At 40.5% G+C, this 25,768-nt stretch overlaps 1 protein-coding gene across 1 annotated transcript; it reads left to right on the forward strand.

Annotated features, from left to right (window-relative positions):
• The first annotated feature begins 3,037 nt into the window (after positions 1-3,037).
• On the forward strand, positions 3,038-19,474 carry LOC116788086 (serine/arginine-rich splicing factor 5-like). Its single transcript, XM_032690434.1, has 8 exons — positions 3,038-3,151; positions 5,370-5,508; positions 9,025-9,095; positions 9,873-9,959; positions 12,187-12,259; positions 16,032-16,105; positions 16,927-17,037; positions 17,999-19,474. Exons 2-8 carry the CDS (start codon positions 5,383-5,385, stop codon positions 18,288-18,290), a joined length of 834 nt encoding a protein of 277 aa, XP_032546325.1. The 5' UTR covers positions 3,038-3,151; positions 5,370-5,382; the 3' UTR covers positions 18,291-19,474.
• The last annotated feature ends 6,294 nt before the right edge of the window (positions 19,475-25,768 follow it).

Genomic DNA, 25,768 nt, shown 5'->3' on the forward strand with positions numbered 1-25,768 from the left:
CTGAACATGTCTTTTGGCAGCCAAAGAAAAGAACAAGTCCTAGTTAGTCCTTGCTAGAAACAGATGTTGGCACTCTGAGACAAGATCGTGCTCTGGTTCCCAAGTGGAACAAGGCTCTGGTTTCCTAGCTGCAGAGAGGTGCATCTGTACTGAGCAGGGGCAGGATGTTTAGACCTACACATCTCCCCAGTGCTTCCTAGCAGCTTCTCATTCATTCAGTAGCATGCAGGCATTTTTGGTCCCCAGATGTCCTGTACAAGATAGCTCTAGGTCTTGAATGGATTCTGGACAGCTGGCACCTCTTAGGTGCTTCAGGGTTATTGTCTCCAGGCAGGAATGACTTACCTGTGGTCCTTAGGAAGGTTCACAGTGGAGCAATGAACTGGGCTCAGCTCTGTCACATTCCAGTCTAAGTGCTGCAGTCATCCTACAACTATTTAAAACCTTTTCCCAGACCATTGATCTAGTTCTTTAATTGCTGTTGTGGCTTTTTGTATGACCCTGTGGCTTTCATTGTACAGATTTGCCTAAAACCAAGGACTACTTTAAACTGCAGAGTTAAGAAAGCATTTTATACCTTCTTTATTATTAAGCACATTCAAACATCACCACCATCACTTTAATGAAGAATTTTTCTCCTGCTACTTCTTATTTGAGTAGGACATAGTACTTAATCTGTGGTACTGAGCCACAGCATCCTGCTTTCTTTTACAGAGAAAATAAAATGTCTTCTTCAGGGAAGTGAGAAAGCAGTTCATTTATCCCAGCAATAAACAGATTGTGGTTTTTAAGTATCCTGACTCCAGTTAAGTATTTGTTTACATTTGTAGGTGTGTAGTCAGGACACTAGTAGCTCCCAGTGGGCTTTCAGATGTGCTTCTGAGAGACCAATCTCTTTGTGCAACCAAAATAATGAGGGAACTAAAACACAGCTTTATTACTAAAGTAATAAAGCTTGTGTGTGATAGCTTCCAGAAACACTACCCATACACTAGAGGCAATGCTACAGATTCTCCTAATGATATATTTCATGCCTTTTACCACCCATGCAGAGTGTCCACAACCAAGAAAGGGAAAGCAGGACTCCAGCCCAGCTCAGGCACTGCTGGAACAGCTGGAGCTGCGTTCCAGACGCACAGCTGCATTCTTTCCCACTAACACGACCCCAGAGGCTGCAGAGATGCAGGATAAAACCGAAAAAGCTTTAATTGGGCTTCTAGTATGACATCTTTATTATTGCCAGTAACTCCAATCCTTATTACTCCCATACCATTCCAAGACTGCCACCTAAGGAACTTTTTTCTGCTTCTGAGCTTCATAATTCAGCAGTTCAAGCACACAGGCACACAGAGACTCTTCTGCTGCTCCTGTAATAAGTCCAGCTCTGCCACCTACATAGAATTTGCACAGAAAGTCACAGTGTTGCCATTTTGAGTGTCCAGGACAGTCTTATCAAATAAAGAAGTAAAACAGCCTTACAACTGAACATTGTATTCAAAGTTCTAAGACATACTCGCACCAGCTACAGCCACCCACATTTTCTTTTTTAATCACAGTTAGCTGTGTTCAGTTGTCACATTCCTCCATTTTCTTACTAAATAATAGTTCACATCAGCTGCTTTGTGATAAAAGTCAACAGCATCCTGGGCTGCATTAGTCAGAGCACTGCTGGAGGGTCAAGGCAATTGATCTTGCCCCTCTATGCAGCACTGGTGAGGCCATACCTGGAGTGTTGTGCCCACAAAAGAGACATGGACTTGGTGAAGCAAGTCCAACACAGGGCCACAAAGATGACTGTGGGACTGCAGCATCTCTAATTTACGGAAAGGCTAAGAGACCTGGGATTGTTCAGCCTGGAGAAGGCTGAATGTGTATCAATACCTAATGGGAGGGAATGAAGAAGAGGGAGCCACACCCTTCTCACTAGCATCCACTATTAATTGAAACCCATGACATTTTATCTGAACACAAGAAAACACTTTTTTTTACTCTAAGGGTAGTCAAACACTGGATCAGGTTGTCCAGAGAGGTTGCGGAGCCTCCATCTGGGGAGATATTAAAAAGTTGAATGGACAAGGTCCTGGCAAGCTTGGGGGATTGGACCAGATGATCTCAAGGGGTCACTTCCAACCTAAAAGATTCTGTTTATTACATGGATGTTGAATGGATAGGTTATCTCCATCCTGAAGAATAATTAGAGGGCAGTAAATTTCAACGATGCCTAAATTTAACATACAATATCATAAATGTAACTAAGATATTTACTCCAAGTTAAAGCAGGAAATACAGACATGATGCTGTCAGACAGTGGGGGAAAATGGGCAAACCAAACTGTCATTATATTTTAAAGTACTTGGACAGTGAAGACTTAATAAGCTATGCTACACTGAAGAAACAGGTCACAATTTTTATCTTGATCATCATACTGTAAAATGTCATTAATGACACTGTAAGAATTCCACGAAGTGAGTACATCTGATACTGATAAACCAGGAAAGTAGTGTGCTGTTTATGCATGGAAAAACTGCTTCTGCCCTCCAGTCCTGGATCTTCACTAGCCACTTTTCCCCACCCAGGGTTTCCCCTTGGGGTCAGTGACATTATAGCAGTATTGTGGTTTTATACTAAACAGTGCAATTCTGTGTGCTGAAGAGGAGAAGAAGGTGGTAGTAAGGGGCTGGCCACAACAACCTTTTATTGGCAGAACTGAGTGGCTAAGTGTAACATTTCAGATGAGTTCTTTGGACGTGTGACTTTGCTCCCCCACTTATTAAGCAGAAGTGACACCCAACTTTTTTTGCCGTGTCTCAGTCAAAAGTCAGAGGCGGTTCAGCACCAACAGCTTGCCCAGAGCCGCTGTGGGTGCCCCGTGCTTGGAAATGCTCAGGGCCAGGTTGGGTGAGGCTCCGAGCAGCCTGGTTGATGAGAGGCGTCCGTGTCCAGGGCCTGGCGCTAGAGCGAGATGACCTCCGGGGTCCCTCCCAACGGCCCCTCCGCGCCTACACCTCCCGTGGTGCCGCGCGGCGCGGCGCGGGCGGGGCGGGTGAGCGCAGGCGCAGTGGCGTGGCGGCGGTCGGAGCAGCCGGCAGCCATTGTCGCCGCGGCCGCACCGAGGCTCCGCACGGCCCGCAGGACTCGCCGCTCCGTGACGGTGTGTGGCGGCCCCTCCTTTGCTCGGGGGAGGCCAGGGCGGGCGCGGGGAGCCACCGGGGGGGGTTCTGGCGGCCGGGCCCCGCGGTGGGGTGGGGACGGGCCGAGGTGGGGGAGCCGCGGGCGGAGGCCGCGCTGGCGCCGCGCGGCGCCGCAGGCCCGGGCGCTCGGTGGAGCCGCGGCCGGGCAGGCCCCGCGCTCCATCGCTGCCCCGCGGCGGGGAAGGCTGATCCCGGCGGGGTGGCCGGGAGCCGGCGGTGTTTGGAGGCGAGCACAAAGCTTCGAAGAGCCGGAGGGGCCGGCGGCTCTGCGTGGGCCGGCGCCGCGGTGGCGGCGGGCCTGTGCACAGGGCCCTCCTGCCTTGGGTAGGCGGCGGGCCTGGCGCAGCCCCGGCCCATCTCGGCCGCTCGAAAGGAGGGAGGAGCAGATGGCCGGTTGCTGCGGGGCCGTGCTTCTCGACGGCTTTTCCTTATTTTGTGAGACGCCTGCGAGCGAACTCGGCGGGATTGCGGTAGGAACAACGTGTGAAGCTCCGCGCCTTGCAAGTGTCAATACAGATCTCGCACCCACTGTAGTCTCTGATGGTTGAGTAAATAACGCGCAGGCGAGTTGTTCTCTCCTCTTTCGCCTGTCTGTGACAGTTTCAGTGGTGGTCAGTTCCACCTACCCGCCCCGTATTCATTTCCTTCTGCGATTAGTCTCCCCACCTTGTTTTCCTACAGCTAAAAATACTGAACAGCAGCTACGCAGTCGTTTTAATCTTTCAAATCTGTGTTGCTCCCCAAATGAGCGCTATTGCCAGAGTGGCTATTCTTGCCGTGTTTTAAAGCACACAGTTACGTAAGGCTGTCTTTTCTCTGCAAGGGCTTGCCTTTTCCTTAATACCCGCTGCTGGCCTTCCCAGTGTTTGCGTGGTAAGGGTGCACCAGGGAAACCGGGGTACTCCACACTTCGCGAGGGAGGTGAACCAGCCCACTGAACTGAATTTCTGTGTGGGCATTAAAATGCACGTGCGAGCACAAAGGAGAGGATGGCTACAAAGGGCAGCGTTGTGGAGGAAGCACAAAACTTTCCACATGAAAGGGATTAAATAAATAGCCATCACCTCAGGTCGTGATTCGGGGATGTCTGAGGTGAGTCTGAGTGCTGTCACAGTTCAACCCCTCGCCCCATAAAAAGCCCAGTACCCAGTTTTCCAAAATTTTGGCACTTCTCAGATGGCACAGCGAATCTGAGTAAAGAAACTAATCGAAAGAGACCTAATAGGTGTTCGTTAAATTACGCTAATTCAAAATACTGTATCCAAATTGACTGGAATTATTTTCACAGCTAACATGATATGTTGTCTGTTTACTCTGCCTGCTTTACAGCCCAGTATTGTAAGGCAAAGTCACATTGTATTTTCATTCCATACGGCTTGGATTATTTGCTTATTGCATGACAGCAAGCTCACTGAGTGAGCCAAATAATATTTTCCAGTTACAAGAACTTAAAAAATTTCTAAATCGCATAAACTGAAAAAGTGACACCTCAGGGTAAACAATGGAGTTTCCATAAAGTGTCTCAAATTATGTATCCTAGATCAGTAGATAGTTTTGAAAATACGAATATCCAAAAAAGCGATTTTTTAAAATTTTTGCTATTGTTGAAATCTCATAATGAAAAAATGTTTTTTCAGAACCTGGCAGACTGTTAAAATAAGGTATTTATGGTTACTGGAAATGGAAACAATTTGATGATGACCGTTTATCTCTTTTATGCTAATACAGCTTTCATTGCAGCAGTTCTTCCAGGCGAAAGCAAAATTTTTATGTTTATATTTCAATGTTTAGGATAACAGTTTTGTTCTTTTTTTTTTTTCAACTACTGCTAGCCCAGTAATTTAATCTTTGAGGTTATAGATTAGGGTTTTCTTTCATGCTTTGTGATACAAAAATCTTACTAGTCTGACAGCAAACAAAAATGTTATTTCAGGTATAAGAAGTCGTTAAGTTACATGCTTAAAAAGGAGAAAATGGGGAATTCTGTGGGTTCTAGCAGAAGTCAGCAAGACAGGATTTTTTCACTTCTCTTACTATAGAGAATTGGGTTCTTAACATATACCTGGAGGACAGTAAAATCAAATCCTATTAAACCAAGATGTCTGAGATGTAAAAGTGATCTTAATGACCCTTTTTTAAATTTGTTAATCTGATAAACAGTGCTGTTTTCTTTCTTAGCATCAACTTTAAGATGAGTGGCTGCCGTGTCTTTGTTGGCCACTTGAGCTCACGTGCTCGTGAACGGGATGTGGAGAAATTCTTCAAAGGATATGGTCGCATACGAGAAATCCATCTAAAAAATGGATTTGGATTTGTGGTGAGTAATAACCTTGTTTTCCTTTCTATTGCTTGTAGGTACGAACCTTGCTAGGCTGATGTCAAGGAAGGGAAGATGATTAAAAGAATAATAGTTGCAATGGGAAATGGAAAATATTAATATACATTTCAGACCGCTTTTCAGAATTTGGGATTACAGTCCAAGTTTTGCTCAAAGTCTTGGTAATATTCTAGCTGCATTAAATACATTGTTTCATCAAAGGCTTTCATGGATTTAAAATTTATCTCTCATTTCTGAAGACTGTATAAATATCCTGTTATGGCAGTGCAAAATTTTACAGAGTCCTCATCTGGAGAAAAGTTTATACAGAACCACTTATGTTCCTCTCTCACTCCTTATAAGCTGTCTTATAACAAGTCTGCTTGCTCGTATCATTAAATCACGGCCTGACATAAAACCAGAGTGATTGGCTAAGACAACAGGTATAACAGGTGCTTGCTGGTGGACTCAAGCAGCACAGCTTTTGATTCTTGTAGCTGAAGTTAGTCACATTCACCATCAATACATGTTAACAGGGCCTATGTGTCTGTCACACTGTTGAATGAAATAGATGGTTCATTGGATTTCAGTTTCCTGGCACTGCTTTCTAGAGCTCTATGCTCCTAAACTGTTGTCCAAATTTTGCGGTTCTACAGGTTCCCAAATTGACTCAGGATCAGCCCATCTCTTAAATATTACCTCCTGAGAACTGAGAATTAGCTGTTCTGCAGCACTGAGTTCAAACTGGAAAGGGTGATACTGCCCTCACACTGGCAGGTTTACATGCCATTCTTTCTGCCAAGATCAGCCCCTTGAATGAAGTTACAGGAAAAGAAAAAAAAAACAGGCTTTGCCTACTTTAGCTCTGTATGAGTATTGTTCCTTAGTGCCTACACATGCTGGTTCCTGGTTGCCCTGCAGTATGAGCTACTTCTTGTTGACTGCCAGTAGGTAAATATTTGTCTCTTAAAAGTGTGGAGGTAAATGGCTGATCTAGACGTGAGCCTGGGTTTATTTAGAGTGCTTTTTCCAATTGCCGCTATTTCTCAATCCCCTTTCCCTGAGTGTTGCTCTTCTCTTCTTGGGCAGGGCTGTTGACTCATTCAGGAACAACTTCTGTTCAACTCCTGTAAGCGAGTCAGTCAGTCCTCCCTCCTCTCTTCTCTGGTTCCCAGGCAGAACCATTTTCCTTTCAAAGCTCACTAATAAGATTGAATAATTGTCTCATAAATTTATCTAAAAATTTTAATTGTTCTCAGGATAAAATTTTTTTTCCTTACAACTGAACAAACCTTTTCCCCCCCTCCCCATACCAGTCATCCTATCACTCTGCACCCACATGAGGAAATCATTTCTGTTGTCAATGTAACTGTGTTTTAGGTTTTGGAAGATTCTGACTGGATCTCCTTGGAGCTGCCCTTTCTTCAGGCTGAACAAACACAGCTCTCTCAACCTTTTTTTGTTCTCCAACCTTCTGATCAGTGTTGGTGGCCCTCTGCTAGCCTCATTCCAATTTTTCAATGTCTTTCATGAGCTGGAGGGACCAAAACTGGACACAGTGTTCCAGGTGTGGCCTAACAAATGCCAAGTAGGGTGGGATAACTGGATCCCGTGGTCTGCTGCTTGTGCTCCTACTTATGCAGCCCAGGATGAGGTTTGCTTTCATTGTAGCAAGGCCACACTGCTGACTCATGCTTAGCTGACTCTCCACAAGGATTTCCATGTCCTTTTCGGCAGAGCTACACTCCAGTCACTCAACCCCCAGCCTGTTCTGCTCTTAGGACTATTTTAACTCAGGTGCAACACTTCATGTTTATATTTTGTTAAAACTTGTGATTCTTGTTTGCCTTACCTTTCAGCCTGTCAAGGTCTTTCTGTGGGATGGTTTTTCCTTCTGGTATATCTGTTTCTCCTCTCGCTTTGGTGTCAGGCACAAAATTGGTGAGGGTGCACTTGATCCTGTCATCCGTCTAATTTATAAACACAATGAAGGCATCATTTGTGGCACTTCCCTTGCCATGTTTTTGCCTGTTCATCTTTGGGTTTGGTTATTTAAGATCTGTATTTATAGAGCCACTCACAAAACCAAGTGAACATTGTTGTAGTGTTAAAAGCATGTTTCATTGTGCTTGATTGAAATCATTGCTTGATCTGTGAAACTTATTATATCTACTTAAATTTTGTAGATTTCAGGGTGTAATGTTTTTAAACTTCAGCTCATAAAACTAGGTAGACTTGAAGACATTCAGTTTGTTAGAAACTAGCTGAAATAATGAGAGTTGTAGGTGCTGACTATTGATACTCTTAAATGCTAGGCCTAAATTTTCTCAAGATAATCTTTGCAGCATCATGCGAAGATGTGTGATGTTTCACTTGGTAGTGAAACAGATTTGAGTGCAGAATGGGGAAGATTGATTAAGCCAGTATTGCTTCTGAAAAGCAGTTTACGGTTATGCAAACACTTTCTTGAGAAACTTCTGCTCTGTTGTTCGTTGCTCACAAGCTGCAGTTCCACTATTTTTAATCTCCGTCTACACTTGCTTCAAGCAGTCCCTACCCAGCTGCTTGTTCTCTCTGCTTTATTTCTTTCCTTTGTCCCCTTGCCTCACATGGCGTTCCTGCAGTTGTACAACCACATAATGAACCTACCTGGGGAACTGATCTGTTTGAAAAACAACACTGTCTTTTTCACCCCACCTCCTGCACAAAGTGTGCTATTTTTCATCTGGGTAGGTTTCTTGACCTAGTTTCCTGCAGAACTGTACAAATAGCTTTGGCAAGAACCAGTGGGCTGGATAGTGGGCAGAGGCTACTCAGGCTGACTAAAGCAGCATTTCTGCCAAAAGCGAAGTGAGAGGTTCCGTTGGAACACTATATGGAATTATGCATGTTATAGCTAATCTGGACCTGCAGGTGGCCAGTGCTGAAGACGGGCTTATGTTACATACTCTTCTTACAAGGGCACCTTTTTGCCCAGCTAGTGAGCTGAATTCACTCAAAAAAAAATTAGAAGGGCTTTTTTTCTGGTTTACTCTTTCTTTGCCAGTTCAGTAAGAACTGAATTAGCCCCAGAACTCTTAAGAGGATTTTGGGAGTGCACAAATCTCCTGCTTTTGTTTGCAGTTGATCAGCTCATGTTATTATGTAGGATTTCCCTGTATATAGGGCTGTGTTTTAAACTGTATGCCTTGAAATAATTCTCTCCCCAAAAGTATTTTAGATACATCTGTAGTAAACCAGGTCATTTAATTAATTTATTTTATAGAGGTCCTGCAAATAGTTATACTGAAACAACTGAGGGAGGCAAAAGGAGTTTGTGGGGTGGAAGGAGAAGAAAGGGTTGTGAATAGGAACACCTTTGCTTTTCAGTCACAAATGTACTATGAATTCACTTTCTTGTTCAAAGTTCTGGGTGATACTTGCTGCAGAAATCTAAAATTTATAAAGAACACATACTTACTAGTATTTGCATATAATGTGAGGGAAAAGATTTTTTTATTCCTATTTTCTTTCTAGGAATTCGAAGACCACAGGGATGCTGATGATGCAATTTATGAACTAAATGGTAAAGAGTTGTGTGATGAAAGGTAAGAGTGATATCATAACTTCCCTTAAGAACAGAAAAAGTGCTTTGCATCCAAATGCAGTGTATTATCTTGTGCTCTGATGCCCATTTCTTTTGGCTCTGTGGTGGAATACTTTAAAGACATTCATGGTTATTCAGGCTATAGTCTTCTGTAAGACAGAGGTTAGTTTGGGACTGGAGGAGGAGTGGTTTGGAGCAGGGCTGACTGTTTTCTCTCCTTGCACTTAGTTCTCTTTGAAAGCTAACTCAGGGTCTTGTTATTAGAAGAAATATTAGTAAGAGGGAATTAAACTTATTTGTTATTTATCTGTCTGTTGACCAGAAAATAAGGTGATAAACCTGTCATCATTTGGAGCGTTGCCCTTCAGTTTGCAGCAATGGGGACTATGGTCATTGTATGTTACTGTAATTTTTATTATGAGTGTGGAAGCTGGATTTTAGGTCATTAGGTTTTTGTTACTTATTTTGGTACTCTTTTGTCTCTGTGGTTATTCTTGGGCTCTGGTTAAGCAAATTCAGGTGTATCAGTCTAAATTACAGACCTGTGACAATTTTCATGAAAAGTCTGAGGGATATGAATGAGAAAAGAGAAACCCACTGGTCTGGCTCGTTAAGAAATGCCAGTGATTGTGTTATAAATCATTCTTTGCAAGGGCAAGATAATTCCTGTTTGTGCACGTGTGCTTCCAATTGTGAAAGATTTTTAAGTCAGTGTCAAATACTTGAAGTTTGTTGGTTTATTTTTTCATGTGCTATTTCATTTTGTTCCTGTCATAAGGGTCACAATTGAGCATGCTCGAGCCCGAAGAGGAAGGGGGAGATTCTCACAACGGTTCAGTTACTATCAGTCTCAGAGTGGATCTAGGTAGGTAGTCTGGACTTTTTTTCCTCCCAACAGAGTAACTGAAGAACTGGAGTGAAAAATTGTTTTCTTCTTGTGATTCAGGGATCCAACACTGCTCTTGTATAGCTTCACGAATACGTTCTCAAACTGTGTAGGTCCATTACTATTATTTGCCTTCTCTGTCTGAGGAGAGTGTGGGTTTTAAAGCTGTTTACCTGTCTCGCAGAGGTTCACAAACGTATTATGAAATGCTCCTTTGCCATATTGTAGGCACTACGTTGGTCTTGCTTCCTCCCATCACATAAATTATGTGAAGGAGTATTGCTGCAGTTGTAATGGCTGTTTTTAACACTAAGAAAAATGCCAGACTTAGCATCTTGAAGCTTTTGTCATCAAACTGAGCTTACATGCTAAGTAGAATTATTGTAGAGCAACAGTTCAAGGTACTTACTGTCTAACCAAGCTTTCACATTTCCAGTTGTATGGTTATCAAAATGCTTAGGTCAGCACAGGCTAGAAAAGCAGCAGTGCTAGGGCACAAGACACTAATACGTGCAGAAGTGTTTAGGCACCAATTGACTAAGTTTGCTGACCAAGCAGGTGCCTTACTAAAGGAGAATCTCTGTCCAGGGATGGAGTCTGAAAAACAGGACATAGCTCTTCTCTAGAATACCTCTAGTGGACACGCAGTATTTGTGGAGTCGTTCATTTTCAATTATTTGAGCCAGTGGTGAACCTTACACCAACTTGCAGTGAAAGTTCTGCAGATTTGAATATATTCCACCACACAACTAGTCATTACATCTTTGTACTTTGTATCTCCCTGTGTGAAGTAAAAACGTATGGAAAAGTTTGCTCTGTAGAAACATTTATAGCTGTGGCCTATGCAGAATAGAGATTGAAAGAAAGACAAAGAGAAAATGGATAGAAACCTTTGTTTCAAAGTCAGAATTGCTGCCAGTGTCTAGAACATCTGATTTGCATATGAAAGTATGCTAATTAGATCGTTTTTTCTTAGTGGCAGTAACCTTGATGCGGTATAATTGGTCTGAGGTCCAGGCTAAAAGTGGACTTGTAAAGTAAGAAGGTTGTGGGCATCTGATGCTATAGTCATGTTCATGATGTCAGACTGCCAGTGCCAGACAGGAAGAGACTGTGGTTTGCTATAATGGAAAAATGAGACAGCCTGCCAGTTTTGTGACTCTGGGACCTCTGTTTAAATACCTGGAAGATACGGATGTTCTGAAAAAAATTGGGACACTTTGAATTATGCACTGAAATGAAATTGCCTGTGCTTCAGTGTACAAACCAATATGCACAATTTAGGGTTGTGTTTCTGTAGGAGGAGAAGATGAGAATAATTCTCTCTAAGGTCAGTGCTCTTGATTCTTGAATCTTTTTTCTAGTAAAACAAAGTAGAGTCATTGTTAGAATCCTGCATTACTTACCAAAAGACTGGCATACCTTTTTCCGTAATTCTCAAATCTCTTTCTATTCAGAATGACTAGGATTGGGAGCAGAAAAGACTTGCAAGGGTATTCTTTTCAGATTTACATTCTTTCCAGATGTTTTACTGTCCTGTATGAATATTTTCAAGCCACATTTTCATTTTTGAGAGGGTCTTTAATTTTTTGTTAAATTGAAAACATCAGCTTTCATTCAGGAACTGTAAACTACCATAATTATTTCAGGGCAACCAGTTCATTAGCTCTCATTTTACTGAAATAGGAATATTTCTATCAAAAAAACCCCTAATATAGATCATGGTGGTATTTAAAAATATTAACAAGTTATCTGGAATTTAGAAACATGAACTAAAATGCCTTTGAATTGTGCCTTCTGGCTCCCTGACCTGAAGCAGAATGGAACAACATAAAAAAAGATAGAAAAAAAGATTGTCTTTTCCATAAGTATAAGCCAAGCAGGTCAAATACCAAAATTGAACTAAATCTCTTTACATTATTTTCATTCTACCAGACATTTATTTTGGTATATCTAGAAAAAAAATGGCAACTATATTGACTGCCTTGGTAAAAAGTTCATCAAAATTCTTTTTAATCCCCGTGTAGCAGCTTGCTTCTAGTAGGGGAGACTTAAATATGTTCTTGACTGGGGAGAAGTCTGCAGTCCAGCAACCAGGAAATTACTTCAATCTTACAGTAAACTGTAGAAAATGTCAGATTTCTTAAGTTCAAAATTCCTCACACTGGAGAATTTTTTTCTTTTTTTTTTCCTTTGAATTCTTCAGCCGATATGGACCTCCTGTTCGTACTGAACACAGGATCATTGTTGAAAACCTTTCCTCCCGTATCAGCTGGCAGGTGAGTTAGCATCTTCTATTTTTTTTAACACCTTATTTTACTACCCTATATGTAGACTACTTTCAGCCTAATTTCTTAATAAAGCCATCATAAATATTTAATGTGAACAAAAAACTTCAGTGATTGCTAAAAATTAGCATTCCAACACTTGAAGAAGTCTTTTGTTTCATAGCTGTGCAAATAGCTCTATAACTAGATTTTGTAGTTGGGAAATGATTCTCCCTTACTTGTGTTTACCAACTAATAAAACTTTTGAAGACTCTAGATTGTTTCTAAAATACTGAAGCATAACATTCATTCAAATGTCATATCATCCTTTTGTATTGTTACACCTGGAAGGGCATGCCTTTGTTTTGAGTGAAACTTAAGGTCATTTCATATGTTTTGCAAAAGACTTTTGTGAGGTGATGCATGATTGAGAAGTCTGGTAATACATTGTTATAATGGAGGGAATTTTAAGATAGCTACTGTATCAAGTATGCTTACTGTAGATATTTTTTTAAAAAAACCCCAGACTTTCGGTACTTGTCATGTGAAGATTTCTTACCACCTTTCATTTTGGTTTTTTTTCAACCTTTGCTAATGTTTTGCTAATATCTAGCTGGCTTTTAACAGACTAGCCCCATAATCAATTCCTTTAGTTGTGTTCTGCATAGTATACAGTCTATAGAAAGTTCACTTTTTAAGGGCGTACCAACAGATGCTATTTATGAAAGGTGAGTGAATAGTGGAGTCTTGCTCATTAAGCTTTATTCATTAACCTATATTCAAAGAATATAAAGAGACTTTAACTAATGTACTGAAAGATGCAGTAGATGATGTTGAATGTTCAAAGCCTCAGTCTTGAAGCTACTTCCCCGCGAGGAGGCTGCTCAGCTTGCCTGGAGCTCTGCTGATCTGTTTCATAAGAGTTTGGGTGCAGTCCATGCAGATAACCAGTTGAACTAATTTTGTTTATCTTCTGCATCACAGGTTCAAAGGGTTCATAATTGTACAGTTGTGTTAATTCTTGAATAGCTAAAAAAAAAAACTGAGTTGATGTGATGAACAAGTGGATTTAATCTAAATATCTTCTGGGTATGCTACGCGGTTACATTTATGAAGAGATTGTCACTTGGAAACGACAGTAGGGACCAGAGAAGTAAGCTATAGTGGAGTGTCAAGGAGAATAAATCGTGAATAAAGTTGAAAAAAAAATTAGCATTTCTTTAAGTTTCTTTTACGTGTGAATATTTATAATGGCTTTATGTGTACTTACATTTTAATCTGAAGCCTATCCAATTCAGATTTCATACTGGTGAATCTTAAGTATTCTAATTAAATGTTTTAATGACTTAAATGTATGATAAGTTAGCATAAGAAACTTGACTTCTTGATACTTGCCTAAATAGACATCGTTTGAAGCTAACAACCACATGTAAGCTGCATTTAGTTTTGAAGCTGTACTACTTTGATACTGACTATAGTGTTTTAACTTCGAACTGTGCTACTTACACAACAGATTAAAATAGCTAATGCATTAACAGTAGTGGCATTATTCTTCCCTTCTAATCCTTGAGCTGCTAGGAAGCACAGTTGGTATAGAACCTTGCTTTAAAACTTATGCACCTAATTTCATCTTTGGTGTGTCCAGATCCCCATGCTTTGAGAACATCTGTCTCCTTTAGAAGTTATTATGTTGGGATATTAAAAAAAAAAACAACAAAACCAAAAAAACAAACAACCAAGCCACAAAATTGGTAATAGATAATCTCATCTCTAAGTAGTAGACAAACTGTTAGAATTCTCCTACTTTAATGAATGTATTTTTCTGCATGTTCAGAGCTTTCCAACCACCCTCATTAGTTCTTCAGTATCTGTGAATTTTCAGACAGTTGAGAAAAGTAGGTCTGTGTTACATCAATATGTATTTTTTAATAGGTGTTTGTTCTATTTATGGTTGTCCTACACTTTATATTTTTTTGCTGTGAAGGACAACAGAGTTTTCTTGTGCTGTTTGAAGTGAATCAGAACAGTAAACTTAGGATAAAATTTGGTTGTTCCACTGGTTAAGTAAAACTAGGTAACTTCAAAACAATCAATAACAGAATGTCGAGCTTTTATAACACATGCACACTTACCCTGTTTTGAGCAATAATGCCAGCATCTTAATCACGTTGTCATTGCTATTACAAAAGATACTTCATGTTGATGATTCTTAGGATTCAGCATATAGTGCGGCAAGACTGGCAGCCTCAATTTTAAAGCCTAAAGTTATTGAATTAGGAAATAATTATGTAGATTAACAGTTTAAATTTCATTTTGACTTACCAGTCCTGGTCTGGTTAAACTCTCATTGACTTGAACAGAACCAAAATCTCTAAACTGAGGTAAACATACGGACGTTGGAAGTATTGTTTTTAATGGTGCTATAGGGCCTATTTTCCATTGCTATTTCTTTGTGTTAAGTAAGACCTGTGAAACAAGAAAAATTACTACTTTGCATATGCCAGTTTTTAACAAAACTATTGAATTTTAATTAAAATACTAGATAAAATTAAGCTTTCTCATATTCTGTGGCAAATGTTCTAAAGTTTTTCTTGGCTTTTTGTTTTGTAGTCTTTTCTTCCTTAAGCATATTTCTAACCAAGTGCATTTTGAACCTCTTCTAACAACCTTGATTTGGTTAACCTTCATTTTTCTTGTGTGGAGGAAAAAGAACCAAAGATTTGGGGGTTTTCTAGTGGCTGAAATTCTAGGGTTTGGCCTGTTCTGAATTTTCCTTTTGGTTCCTATGACACTCCTGTTTTTTGGCGATCTAGATCTTGGTTTGCCTGGGTTTGATCTCGATTGGCTAGCACAGATCATCCTCGGGTTCTTTAGCCACTTCTGGAGACTGGAGACTATGTCCAGTGCTTTCAGGGCCTCTGGTACCTCCGTGAAGCATATTGCTATGAGCCATCACTCTGCCTTTCTCATGTAAGAGAGTTCCTCTTGGCCAGCTAGGTATTGGACAAGCAACTCTTTGCTTAAGGTACCTTCTTATATCACCTGCCACTTGTGGCGTTTTGCGGTAAGTAGTCTGGGATTATAAAATACCAGATACTGTTTGGTAAAAGTGCTGCCTTAACTTATACAGATGTTTAGCTTTTTTGTGACCTTTTGCATTATTTGTTTGTGCTTTATCTATTGCTAAGCAAGTAATTTTACTGTTTCTGCGTGTTTCGCCTCTGTTAAGTTTAATACGAGGATTCTATTGACGTGACGCTGTAGTGTGACAGATATTCTAGTGAAACTTAAGAAAAAACATTCCCTTTGGAAAATTTTTGATCATATAGTAATTACACGGTTTTGCTTTTAATTTTACTGGGAAGTTGGGGGAGGTGAGCATATAGGATGAATTTGTCTACATATATTGGATTGTCATTTAACTGGGGTGTTAGTTATGAAAATCTGCATTTATACTATGGTGCTTCTCATCTCTTATTGTTCTGATTTCAGTGCACATGTTGGTATTTAAAGTATTGCACTGTGTTTTCATAACACCTGTTTTTGGGATGCAGGATTATCTTAAAAGCAGTGTTTTATTCACTGTAGTTGTAAAATGAGGGCTGTTTTCTAAATGCAGCTATTATTACAGTTTCAAAAACTTTTTTAAAATTATATGTATATTTTTATACATATAAATTGAAAAGCATTAAGCAGTTTTAGCAGAGAAAGCTTTAGGGGAGTATTACTGGTAGCTGACTCATTTGTGTCATGTTTAAGACTAAAATGTTAACTTTTGCTGCAGGACTTGAAAGATGTTATGAGAAAGGCAGGGGAGGTCACCTATGTGGATGCTCACAGAAACAACAGGAATGAAGGGTAAGTTCACTTTGTGTCTAAATCTGTATAACCGAAACTGTTAAGGGCACAATTATTCTTGTGATATAAAAGAAATGAAATATAAATCTATGTTGTGGCTTAGATGCTGAAATTTGTCCAGTTAAAAAAAACAAAACAACACAAAAAACAATCAGTCAGAAAGTAGGAGTTCAGTACTGAACTCAAGTCTCCATACTCTACCACGAAAACAATGTGTGAAAGCAGAAAGGAAAGGGAGAATACTTTTCAACAGTTAAATTAAGCTGTCTTTAACTTACTTTTATATAATCACTTATGAGTTGACTCCTGAGGCTAAAATACCTCCTGTCTGTGGCTGGTTTGCACTGCTTCAACAGTCAAAGTCATGAGAAATGAACATAACCACCCTCCACAGAGAATACCTACTTACCTGCTCTCCATTCCTGATTCTGCAGACTGCAAAAGTACAAACTGAATTTTTTGTATTCACTGTTAAAAATTCTTAAATAGGGCAGGAGAATCTGCAAGTTTATTTTGTTTCTTGGACAGCTTTGGAATGCAGTTTAGTGGAGGACTGAAAGATACTTCCTCAGCTGGTGCAGGTTTGTGTAGCTTCTTGCATTGTCTCTCATTGCAGATGAGAGTTCTGGTAATGTTAAAAGTATAGATGTGAAAGGTATAGGTGGCTAGTACTGTTAGTGTAATATTTTCCTGTTAACCAAGTTAAAAATTCGTTTTCAGAAGATAAAACATCAAGCCATGAATCAACAGATTGAAAAAGGGCCAGACGTGTTATCCTTTTTCGGTTTCTCTGAAACTTTTTTTTTCACGATGCTAAACAGGGTTGTGGAGTTTGCATCTTACAGTGACATGAAGAGTGCACTGGAAAAATTGGATGGCACTGAGCTGAATGGACGCAGAATTAAACTGACTGAAGACCACAGAAGGCATAGGTATGTCACTTGACATGATAAAATTCTGCTGAGGGCAGGGATTTGGGTAGTATTGATGCCAAAGTTTTATTATCTAATTTTTTGTCCCCAAGCTAAATATCACTGCACAGAACCACTTTCTAGCAATGTAAACAGATTAAGATAAGAAGTAACTTGCTGAAACAAGGTAAATAGAACACTTTTGGATGAGAGTAAGATTTTTTTGTAAGACAAAATGTGATATTATAATGAAAGAACTTTTAAAAAGCTATACATTTTGGTATTAAAAACCTTTAATTTAATGGAAAGTTGTTTCACAGTCCTGTGAAATGTTGATAAATAGTTCTTAAGGCCATCTTTTTTGTGACAATAAAAGAAAAACAATTAGCTTGTTTGCATTATTCCTAAAGCACTTCTGCCACTTAGTCATTAAAAAAACATGTTGGCTGAGCTTTTTAATTGTCTTTCTTAAAAATAAATCCATTTCTTTCCATGAAAAAAGGGATGCATTACTAATTAAGGTGTTAAACTTTTAGGCATTAAAGTGTGTTGGTGTTCCACACCTTTAGAGACTTTTTTAGCATCTAGAAAGAAACTTACTAATTTTCATGAGCATTTCTAGAGAGAATAAATACCACAGGTATGAAGTTTCATTTCTGTGTTTTTCTTGATAAATGCCTAAAAATTGGTTTGTCTCCTTCTGGCAGGAGCTGGGGGGAGGCATCTTTTATTCGGCAGTTCATATTTTGCCAAACCAGAAGAGAATGTCAAGGCCAGCAGTTCCGGATAGTCTTGACCTAAGATACTGTCATGATGGAACATAACAGAAATCTAGCAGCACTCAGCAATAACTAAATGCTGTGAATAGTGCATTCAGATGTTCAGATTGATGTGCCGTGCACACCAAGTAGTTGAGAATTTTAATTGATTACTTTAAATTTAGTAGGAGTTGAGACTACAGCTTTTAATTGTGTTTCTCTAGAAGCAGATCTCGATCAAGGAGTTACTCAAGATCTCGCAGCAGGTCCAGGTCTACAGGATCTTCCAGATCAGACAGCCGGTCCAGGTCCAGGTCAAGATCAAGGTCCAGGTCCAGGTCTCGCTCTCGATCCCGATCTCGCTCTCGATCCCGGTCTCGTTCTCGCAGCCGTACTCCTAAAAAGAGTTACTCCCACAAAAGCCACCGCTCCAGCTTGATAGCTTCTTCCCCATCTCCCTCTTCTTCTAAAAGAAAATCTCGTTCTAGGTCGAGCTCTGCTCATAGCCGTAGTTAACCTGCTCTAAGAGATGTATTAAAGCATTTAATTTGATTCAAGTTTCTCGAAGACTTGAGACAAATTATATATGAGAACTGGGAGGGGAAGAGTTAACATGATGAAAGGGTGACCTCCTCTTACATTGCCAAAGTGCCTGTCATCAAATAGGCCATCTCTGTGAGGAGGGGCTGGCTGTCAGCTTTCTTCTTTCAGTGAAGTCTGGAGTGGGAAGTCTTTTTTATTTTTTTCCCTGCTATTAGTAAACATTTCTATCATAGATATATTATGTACACATAATGCTGAGGTAATGGGATGAGACAATACGCTGCTTTCTCCCTATCTTGCCCCCACTTTCCCCTCCACCTCCAAGGCCTTTGACTTCCAAAATACTATGTTAGCTTTTGTCCTTGGTATTAAGTCCGAGAACAGGAAGTATAGATTTTAATCCTTTAAGGTTCTGTGGCTACTTTTCTGTGCGAGAATGAATGGACCAGATGAAATTAGTTTAGAGTTCCCTTTTTTCCCTGTTGCTTGGCTTAACAGGCTGTTTTAAGTTCCAGCTTTACATGACCTTGACAATATGCTTAATTTGCAACAGACTTTCAGGAATACACATTGTTTAGTTGAATATTGCTCATTTGGATAGTGAATCAATACAATGTTAAGCAGTAATGAAAGCTGGAATTTTCTGTTAAAATGAAACATACCATCCAAATGTCAGGATTATTGAGAATCCATTATAATAATTTTACAGTCATTCACTAGTATGTGGTATTGTATGTATAGGCCTTATTTGACAGGTGATTCCATAAAACTGCACAGAAATGTCAATATGCATGTCCATGTTTTTGATGTTTATAAGAGTGACATAGCTTTCATACCCAGAAGTGTGATACTGAATAACATGTGTATGACTAGCAATAGTCTTGATGGAAAGGAAGGTTATTTTAGTAATGAGAGCAGCAAAAAATATCCCAGGAAAAGTGTAGTCAAATCTCCTGAATGCACAGTTGTTTTGATTAATAGAAATTTCCACTGCAAATACTGTTCGTTCTTAAAATTTGGAATTAGGTACTTTTTTTTAACTTCTGTATCGTTAAAGAAGGGAAACGTTTTTGGAAAAAATATGTAAATTAATCCCAAAGTCTTACATGTGTTTAAATGTACCATTCCTAATAAAATCAAACCTTTTTCTGGCTTAATTTGCAGTTTCGTTTAATAGTGTTTGTTGTTTACTTCATAAAATCTTTCTAACATGATCACAGAGAAATTTATTTGAAGGTATACCTGTATGGAAGCAAGCAAAATGTAAACTAGAAACAAGTTATGACATGTAAGTAAGGAGATCTGACTAACAGGACAGGATAGGATTTTACTGTCATGGCCAGCAGTGGCTGTTTGAATGGATGGCAGAATATTCTTTCCTTGCCAGACAGGTTTGTGTGATACCTTCTGGTCCACCCGTTCAGCAGAGGAATCAACAACCAAGTGGTTGTAAGTGTTGGAATCTTTCTGTAGGTGAACTCATTTGGTAAACTTTTGAAATGCTGTGCTAGAGATTCTTATTATAAATATGCACACAACTTCTGTGCATATAAGGCTTCAAGGTTGATACCCTTTATAGAGCCAAGTTACTGGTGACCCTGCCCATAGGAGGAGCGTTGGAACCAGATGACCTTTAAGGTCCCTTCCAACCCAAACCATTCTGTGATTCTCTGCATGTTTGGCATGATGTGATTTGAATATTCTTGCAGAACAGTTTAGAAGGAACACTAGACAGAAATCACTTTGCAGTGGAATCTTACTAGATATGACTGTTGGGAAAGCTGGAGTATGCTCATCTGTGTTAAATGTCAGTGTTGGTTTTGGTAATTTTGTTAGGCTACCAAAAGGATTCCCCAAAATGTCCACTGCCTTACCTAGTACCTTTGAGATTGGCAAGTCCAACATCAGAGACCTTCAGTGCTTCTGAGCGCAGCATGCTTACCTCGCATATTGTTAAAATGTAGAGCGAATGTAGATCTTCTTTATTAATTCTTTCTTGTACAACATTATTTCCCTTCCATAAGTTTCCATTGATTCAGTCAGCAGTGGCAACAGTAAGATGAATATAGACCTAAGAACCAGCCTCCCCTTCTCTCCCCTAACACCTTGAGGTTATAAGCAAGTTTAGCATCATCATCATGACTGCAACCATAAATACACACAGCTTATTTTTGAACCTAAGGTCCAGTCTGCCCATAGATTTGTGTTGCTATTAATAATGGTTAGAAGTGGATTTTTTAAACTATATGACTGAACTGATAGTGGTTTAGTGCAGGAACACCTATGACAGTATTTATTTTCTGTGCTGGCACAGTAGTGATTTAAACATCTTTGCCAGCACAGCAGCATCTAAGTTAACTGTAGTACTGGTTTCTAAATGTAGCAACAGGTAACTAAGGGCTGCAGATTGTAGGGTGGTGTTACCAAAGCAATGTGACACAGTGGAAACTGACCTCACTAATTTTTTTTTATGTTTTTTAAGGTGGCAAGCAGTGGCTCTTTGTTCCCCTAAGATACATAAAGGTGTTTAGGTGAGGAAAAGGCAAGTTTTTGAAATACTAAGAATATTAGAGGTTAACTTTGCAGCTTTCTCAATATTTATTTGAAGGGCAAGGATAGGACTCTTCAGCTAAAACCAGTTTTCTTAAAGGAAAGGTTGAGTCCCTGGTTACTCGACTCTTAGTTGTTCCTTTTGGTGTATTAATTTTGGTGCCTGGAGAAATAACGGATTTTGAAGCCCCAATTTTTATTTATTGTGTATGTGACTTCCATGAATTTTTCTGTATCAAAAAAAGCCTAAGTCCTTAAAAAAATATACATAGGGGAGAAGGCGGACCAGTGGTCTGATGTCACGCACTCCCCCTTTCCTGCTGTGTCACCACCAGACTTGTTTTTTCTTAAAAAGGACAAGCTATGAATAGCAAATGGGATTTTTTTTTCTTTTAGGAAAAAAAAATAACAAAAACACAACTCAAACCTCAAGACTCATATCGGGAAGTCTTTACAATTTTGCGCAGATTTCAGAGCAGCGCAGCCCTGTTTGGCACATGGTAGAGTTGGAAATGAAAACTACATTTTGCGTTGGGGAGTAAAGTTTCAACCTTATCTGACATGTAAAATGAGCTACAACTGTGTACACTTAATTAATTGCTTTAATGAAGGGTAATTCATGGTACCACTCTAAGCTGGTCATGTCTCACCTCAGCCTGGGCCAAACCCAATCTGGAATTTGTGGTTTTGGGGCATATGGGTTAGTGCAGAGGGGTTAAAATTAAAAGGACAGTTCAGCAACCTGAATAAAATACTTATTTGGTGGTCTGCAAGCTAAGAATACAGTCTTGAAAGGAAAGAAGAGGGACTGGGATGGATAGAAACCATGAAGGGAAAAAACAGGGAGTTTTGAGTTTTGGCAGGTGGCAGTCTCAGTGTCAAGATGAGACCACAGACAGGAATACAACCTTCATACTCATCAACAGTTCAAATTTAGAGGTTTCCTCCAGCACATGACCCTGAGATAAATTGAGGGACGTAAGTGCTTGTTGGTTTTTCTTAAAAATATTCGATGTTCTGCTGAAGAGCAAAAAGGTCTAAAGAAAACTGAAGTTGTTCCTGTGAGAAGATGGTACCTATAAGTCAAGTAGACAACTTGATTAGTAGACACAGACTTGCTTGGTAGAATTTTGGGAACACAATGTAGTATGAAACTTGTCTGGAATGTTGTCCTGGTTTCACCCCTGCTGGCAAATAAAGCACCACACAGCCGGTCACTCACTGCCCCCCACAGTGGGACGGGGGGAGAATCAGAAGAGTAAAAGTGTCAAAACTCGTGGGTTGAGATAAAGACAGTTTAATGGGATAGAAATGGAAGAAAATAATTATAATAATGATGAAAGAATAGGAATACAAAACCACGATGCACAATGCAGTTGCTCACCACCCACTAACCAATGGCCTGGTCAGTTCCCAAGCGCCAGCCCCTGGTCACTTTCCCAACAGTTTATATACTACAGGATATCCCTTTGGTCAGTTGGGGTCAGCTGTCCTGGTTGTGTCCCCTCCCAGTTTCCCATACCCCCCTAGCCTCCTTGCTGGTGCAGTATGAGAAGCCTAAAAGTCCTTGATAAATACTACTTTGCAATATCTGAAAACATCAGTGAGTTATCAATATTATTCTCATCCTAAATCCAAACCACAGCACTATACCACTTACTAGGAAGAAAATTCTTCTAGCTGAAACCAGAACAACTATTAGTGTATTTCTGAGAACCTAATTATTTTAAAAACAGAACATTTTTAAACTACAACGGAACAAATTATTTACCTGTATCAGGTGCCTTACTTCCAACTTCACAGAGCACAGAAATGGAAGTTCCACTTTAAGATAACTGTAAATAGGCTTCTTTACTGTATTAAAGTCATATCTTTTCTATCAGTGTGTTCCAACATCTTATGATTTCCATGAGAAAGGTGGGAACCATCCCTTCCAACTGGAGAAAACTACTGCTCCCAGCCCTGCAAAACTAAAAGGAACAGAGCTCTGAAGTTGTGATGCATCTGCAAGTAAATCTGTCATTACTCCCCCCCTTATTCTGCTAACCAGATCCTTGAAAGCACAAATTTCTCCTCCACAAATGGAGGCAACATAAGACAATACAAATGATACATTTATACTAGATTGAAAGGTTCCTTGTGAATGCAACCAGGCCATAGGGTTGAGATCATTTAGCAGCTTGCTGCTGGGAAGACAAGCTACTATCCCTGTGTCTCCCCCTTTTCTTATGCCAGCTCTGATGTTCCTCTGATACTCCAGAAGCCAATTCAGTGACATCACAAAAAGTAGGTCCTTTTGGGTTTCCTGCAGTGCTGCTTTTTCCAGCACTTTCTGGGAGGGAGGAAGTGAAATGTTACCTGGATTGTAATTCTCCTGTGATCCTTCTGTTTGCCTCCCTCACAAACACAAGTATCCTATTTTTCCTAACTTTATCCTGCCACATGTACTCCAAGTAGTCAGTTTTCAAGCAGAACCCCATCACTCTCCTCCTGTCCAGCATTTCTTGAGCTTCTCTTACCAGAGGACATTTTCCTCCCAGGGGAAGCCTTATGTTACAGCATGCAGCACAGGGCACAGCTGGAAGTCGAGCACTGCAATTAGCTTCTTTTCGGTAACTGGCTGCATCACACCCCAAAAACAAGAGTGTATTTTCTGTGATGTCTATGGCACTTCTTTATTATTAATTGCGTTTTTGTCAGTTTAACACAGGGCTCTTCATCCAAGGATATCCCAGTAGTTTGTGAGGATACACTTTATTGTACTTGGCTACATCACATCTCTGCTTCACTGATGAGAAAAGGAAAGCGAGTGGTGGGGGTGCTCACCTGTGGCTGCAAAACAAGGAAGTGAGGAGGAGAAGGAATATGCCTGCCGGGAAGGCCAGGATTCCTCAGGGAACAGGTTTGGCTCTGGCTCGTGCCATCCAGTGGCTTGTCCTTATGCCTCTGCTCCTGGAACCATGAAACAGGGTAAGAAGGGTTTGGTTCCGCTCAGGGCATAAAAAGTTTCCCTTTCAATAACGAGATGAAGTAGCAGCTTTCGAGTAGGAAGAAGTGCCCCAGGATCTGCATCTGTAGCACTCTGCTCCTGCTCTAACAGAGAGCCGAAGACGATGAGTGCCAAGGGCAGAATTTCTCCGCTCTGTCAGCTCCTCCTGCTGCACCCTGATCTTAGAGCTGAGTCCGTACAGCTTGTAAGTGGCGTTAGTCTTCTTACAAGGGTTTTGGAAGCATGTAATTTGCTCTCTATTTTCTTCATTCTCACTCCATAGCCGTTGTTTGCTGGCAGACTAAATGCTCTGTGCATACAGTACCTGAGGGCATGTTTCCCATTTTACCAGCTCTGCGACTAGTTCCCCCTTCACCCCCTCTCTTTGCAAACCTGCAGAAGAGTCGTTAACCTTTCACCCCGAGGTGATTTACCGGGACAATAACGACGATTAGCCAACAGTTATACCTGGCAGAGAGCTATGGCAGAGTGCTCCATGCATGCCAGCTTAAAGGAGGGGATGTAGCAGAAACCCAAGTGAGCTAATCAGGCCTTAAGTTAGAGTCAGCACCAAGAGGAAAACGCAAGGGTTAATAGGCTGGGGACCTGGGTTAGAAACAAGGCCAAACTATATACTGTAGTGAAATACTAGCTAATGGCAACTCTGTATGTCTGGGTAGTCTCAAGAATTTGAAAAGACATTCACTACTATTGATTTGCTGGGCCGAGGACCACGAGGGAGTGATGAAGGAGCAAAGAATGTATGGCAAAACCTGTTTTTCAAGATTTTCAAGGGCTTACAATAAGACAGAGTTTCACTGGTAATGAATGACACTTTTGTGTTGTGTGATGGCTTTTCCCTGTAACCAGGGATGAATGTGGTCTTTCCCTGTTCTTTCCTTTTCCACTCTAGAAATCCCTTGGGCATTTAGCAGTGGCAGACTGAACTGGAAATATCCAGATCAATATGCTTAGAGCAGATGTTTTGGTTCAGACCAAGAATTTCTCTGTATGTGTGTATGTAGGTGTGATGCATTACTGGAGACCCTGAGATCTGGTTCAGCAGGATCCTACATGCTGGATTTGTTTTACCCAACGGCCTGGTGTCCTAAGGCAATTGATTTCTCCTTGACTACCAGAGGCCCATGGATAATACTTTGTGGTTCATAGAGGTAAGGTGCTGTACAACACTGTCTTAAAGGAAGTGAGCACCCACTGGTATAGCTGAAGTTAATAAAAAGTCTGAAAAGACTCCCACTGTAGACCTTCAAAACAGAGGTACCCTAAACTGTTGTTAAAATTTGGGCCAGATTTTAGTTGGGGGCAGGGTGGCAGTAACACTGGTACTGCAATGACAGGAAGCAGATGCAAGGAAAAGGTAAACAGGGAAAAAAAGAAACTGGATGAAATCTTTGCTTTTCCCATCTATGGCTAAAAGAATTATTCCTTAAACTCAGTGAATAGGACTGTGGATCTAGGCCCCACTTACTTGGTGTTTGGGATATTCCAAGTGCCTCAGGCTACCAGGAGTCCAGGCCAGCAGCATTCCAGCTACCAGACAGAGCTCTCTCTCCAAAACAGACAGTGATAAGGTCATGGCCTCTCTAGACAGCCTAGTCCTTTCATGCCTCTGACCAAAGCTGGAATTTACCAGAGCTGGAGATCTGGTAAACACCTCATCTAGTTCTTCAATCTGAAGTGTTGGTATTGGTTGCACTTGGCTTTGTTCCTTCTATGTCTTTTTTCCAGTAAAGATTCAGATCACACTGGCTATTTAACAAAAAGTACAAGCAAGTAGCTGTGCTGTTTCTTACACATGGTCATTGCCATGCTCTCTGCATCACTGCCAGTTCCTGTGAATGCCTAACTGAAAAGTGGCATGCTCAAAAATACAAGTTTTCCTACATGTTTA

The sequence above is a fragment of the Chiroxiphia lanceolata genome, chromosome 6 (genome assembly GCF_009829145.1).
Source record: "Chiroxiphia lanceolata isolate bChiLan1 chromosome 6, bChiLan1.pri, whole genome shotgun sequence".
In the NCBI taxonomy this organism is placed as follows: domain Eukaryota; kingdom Metazoa; phylum Chordata; class Aves; order Passeriformes; family Pipridae; genus Chiroxiphia; species Chiroxiphia lanceolata.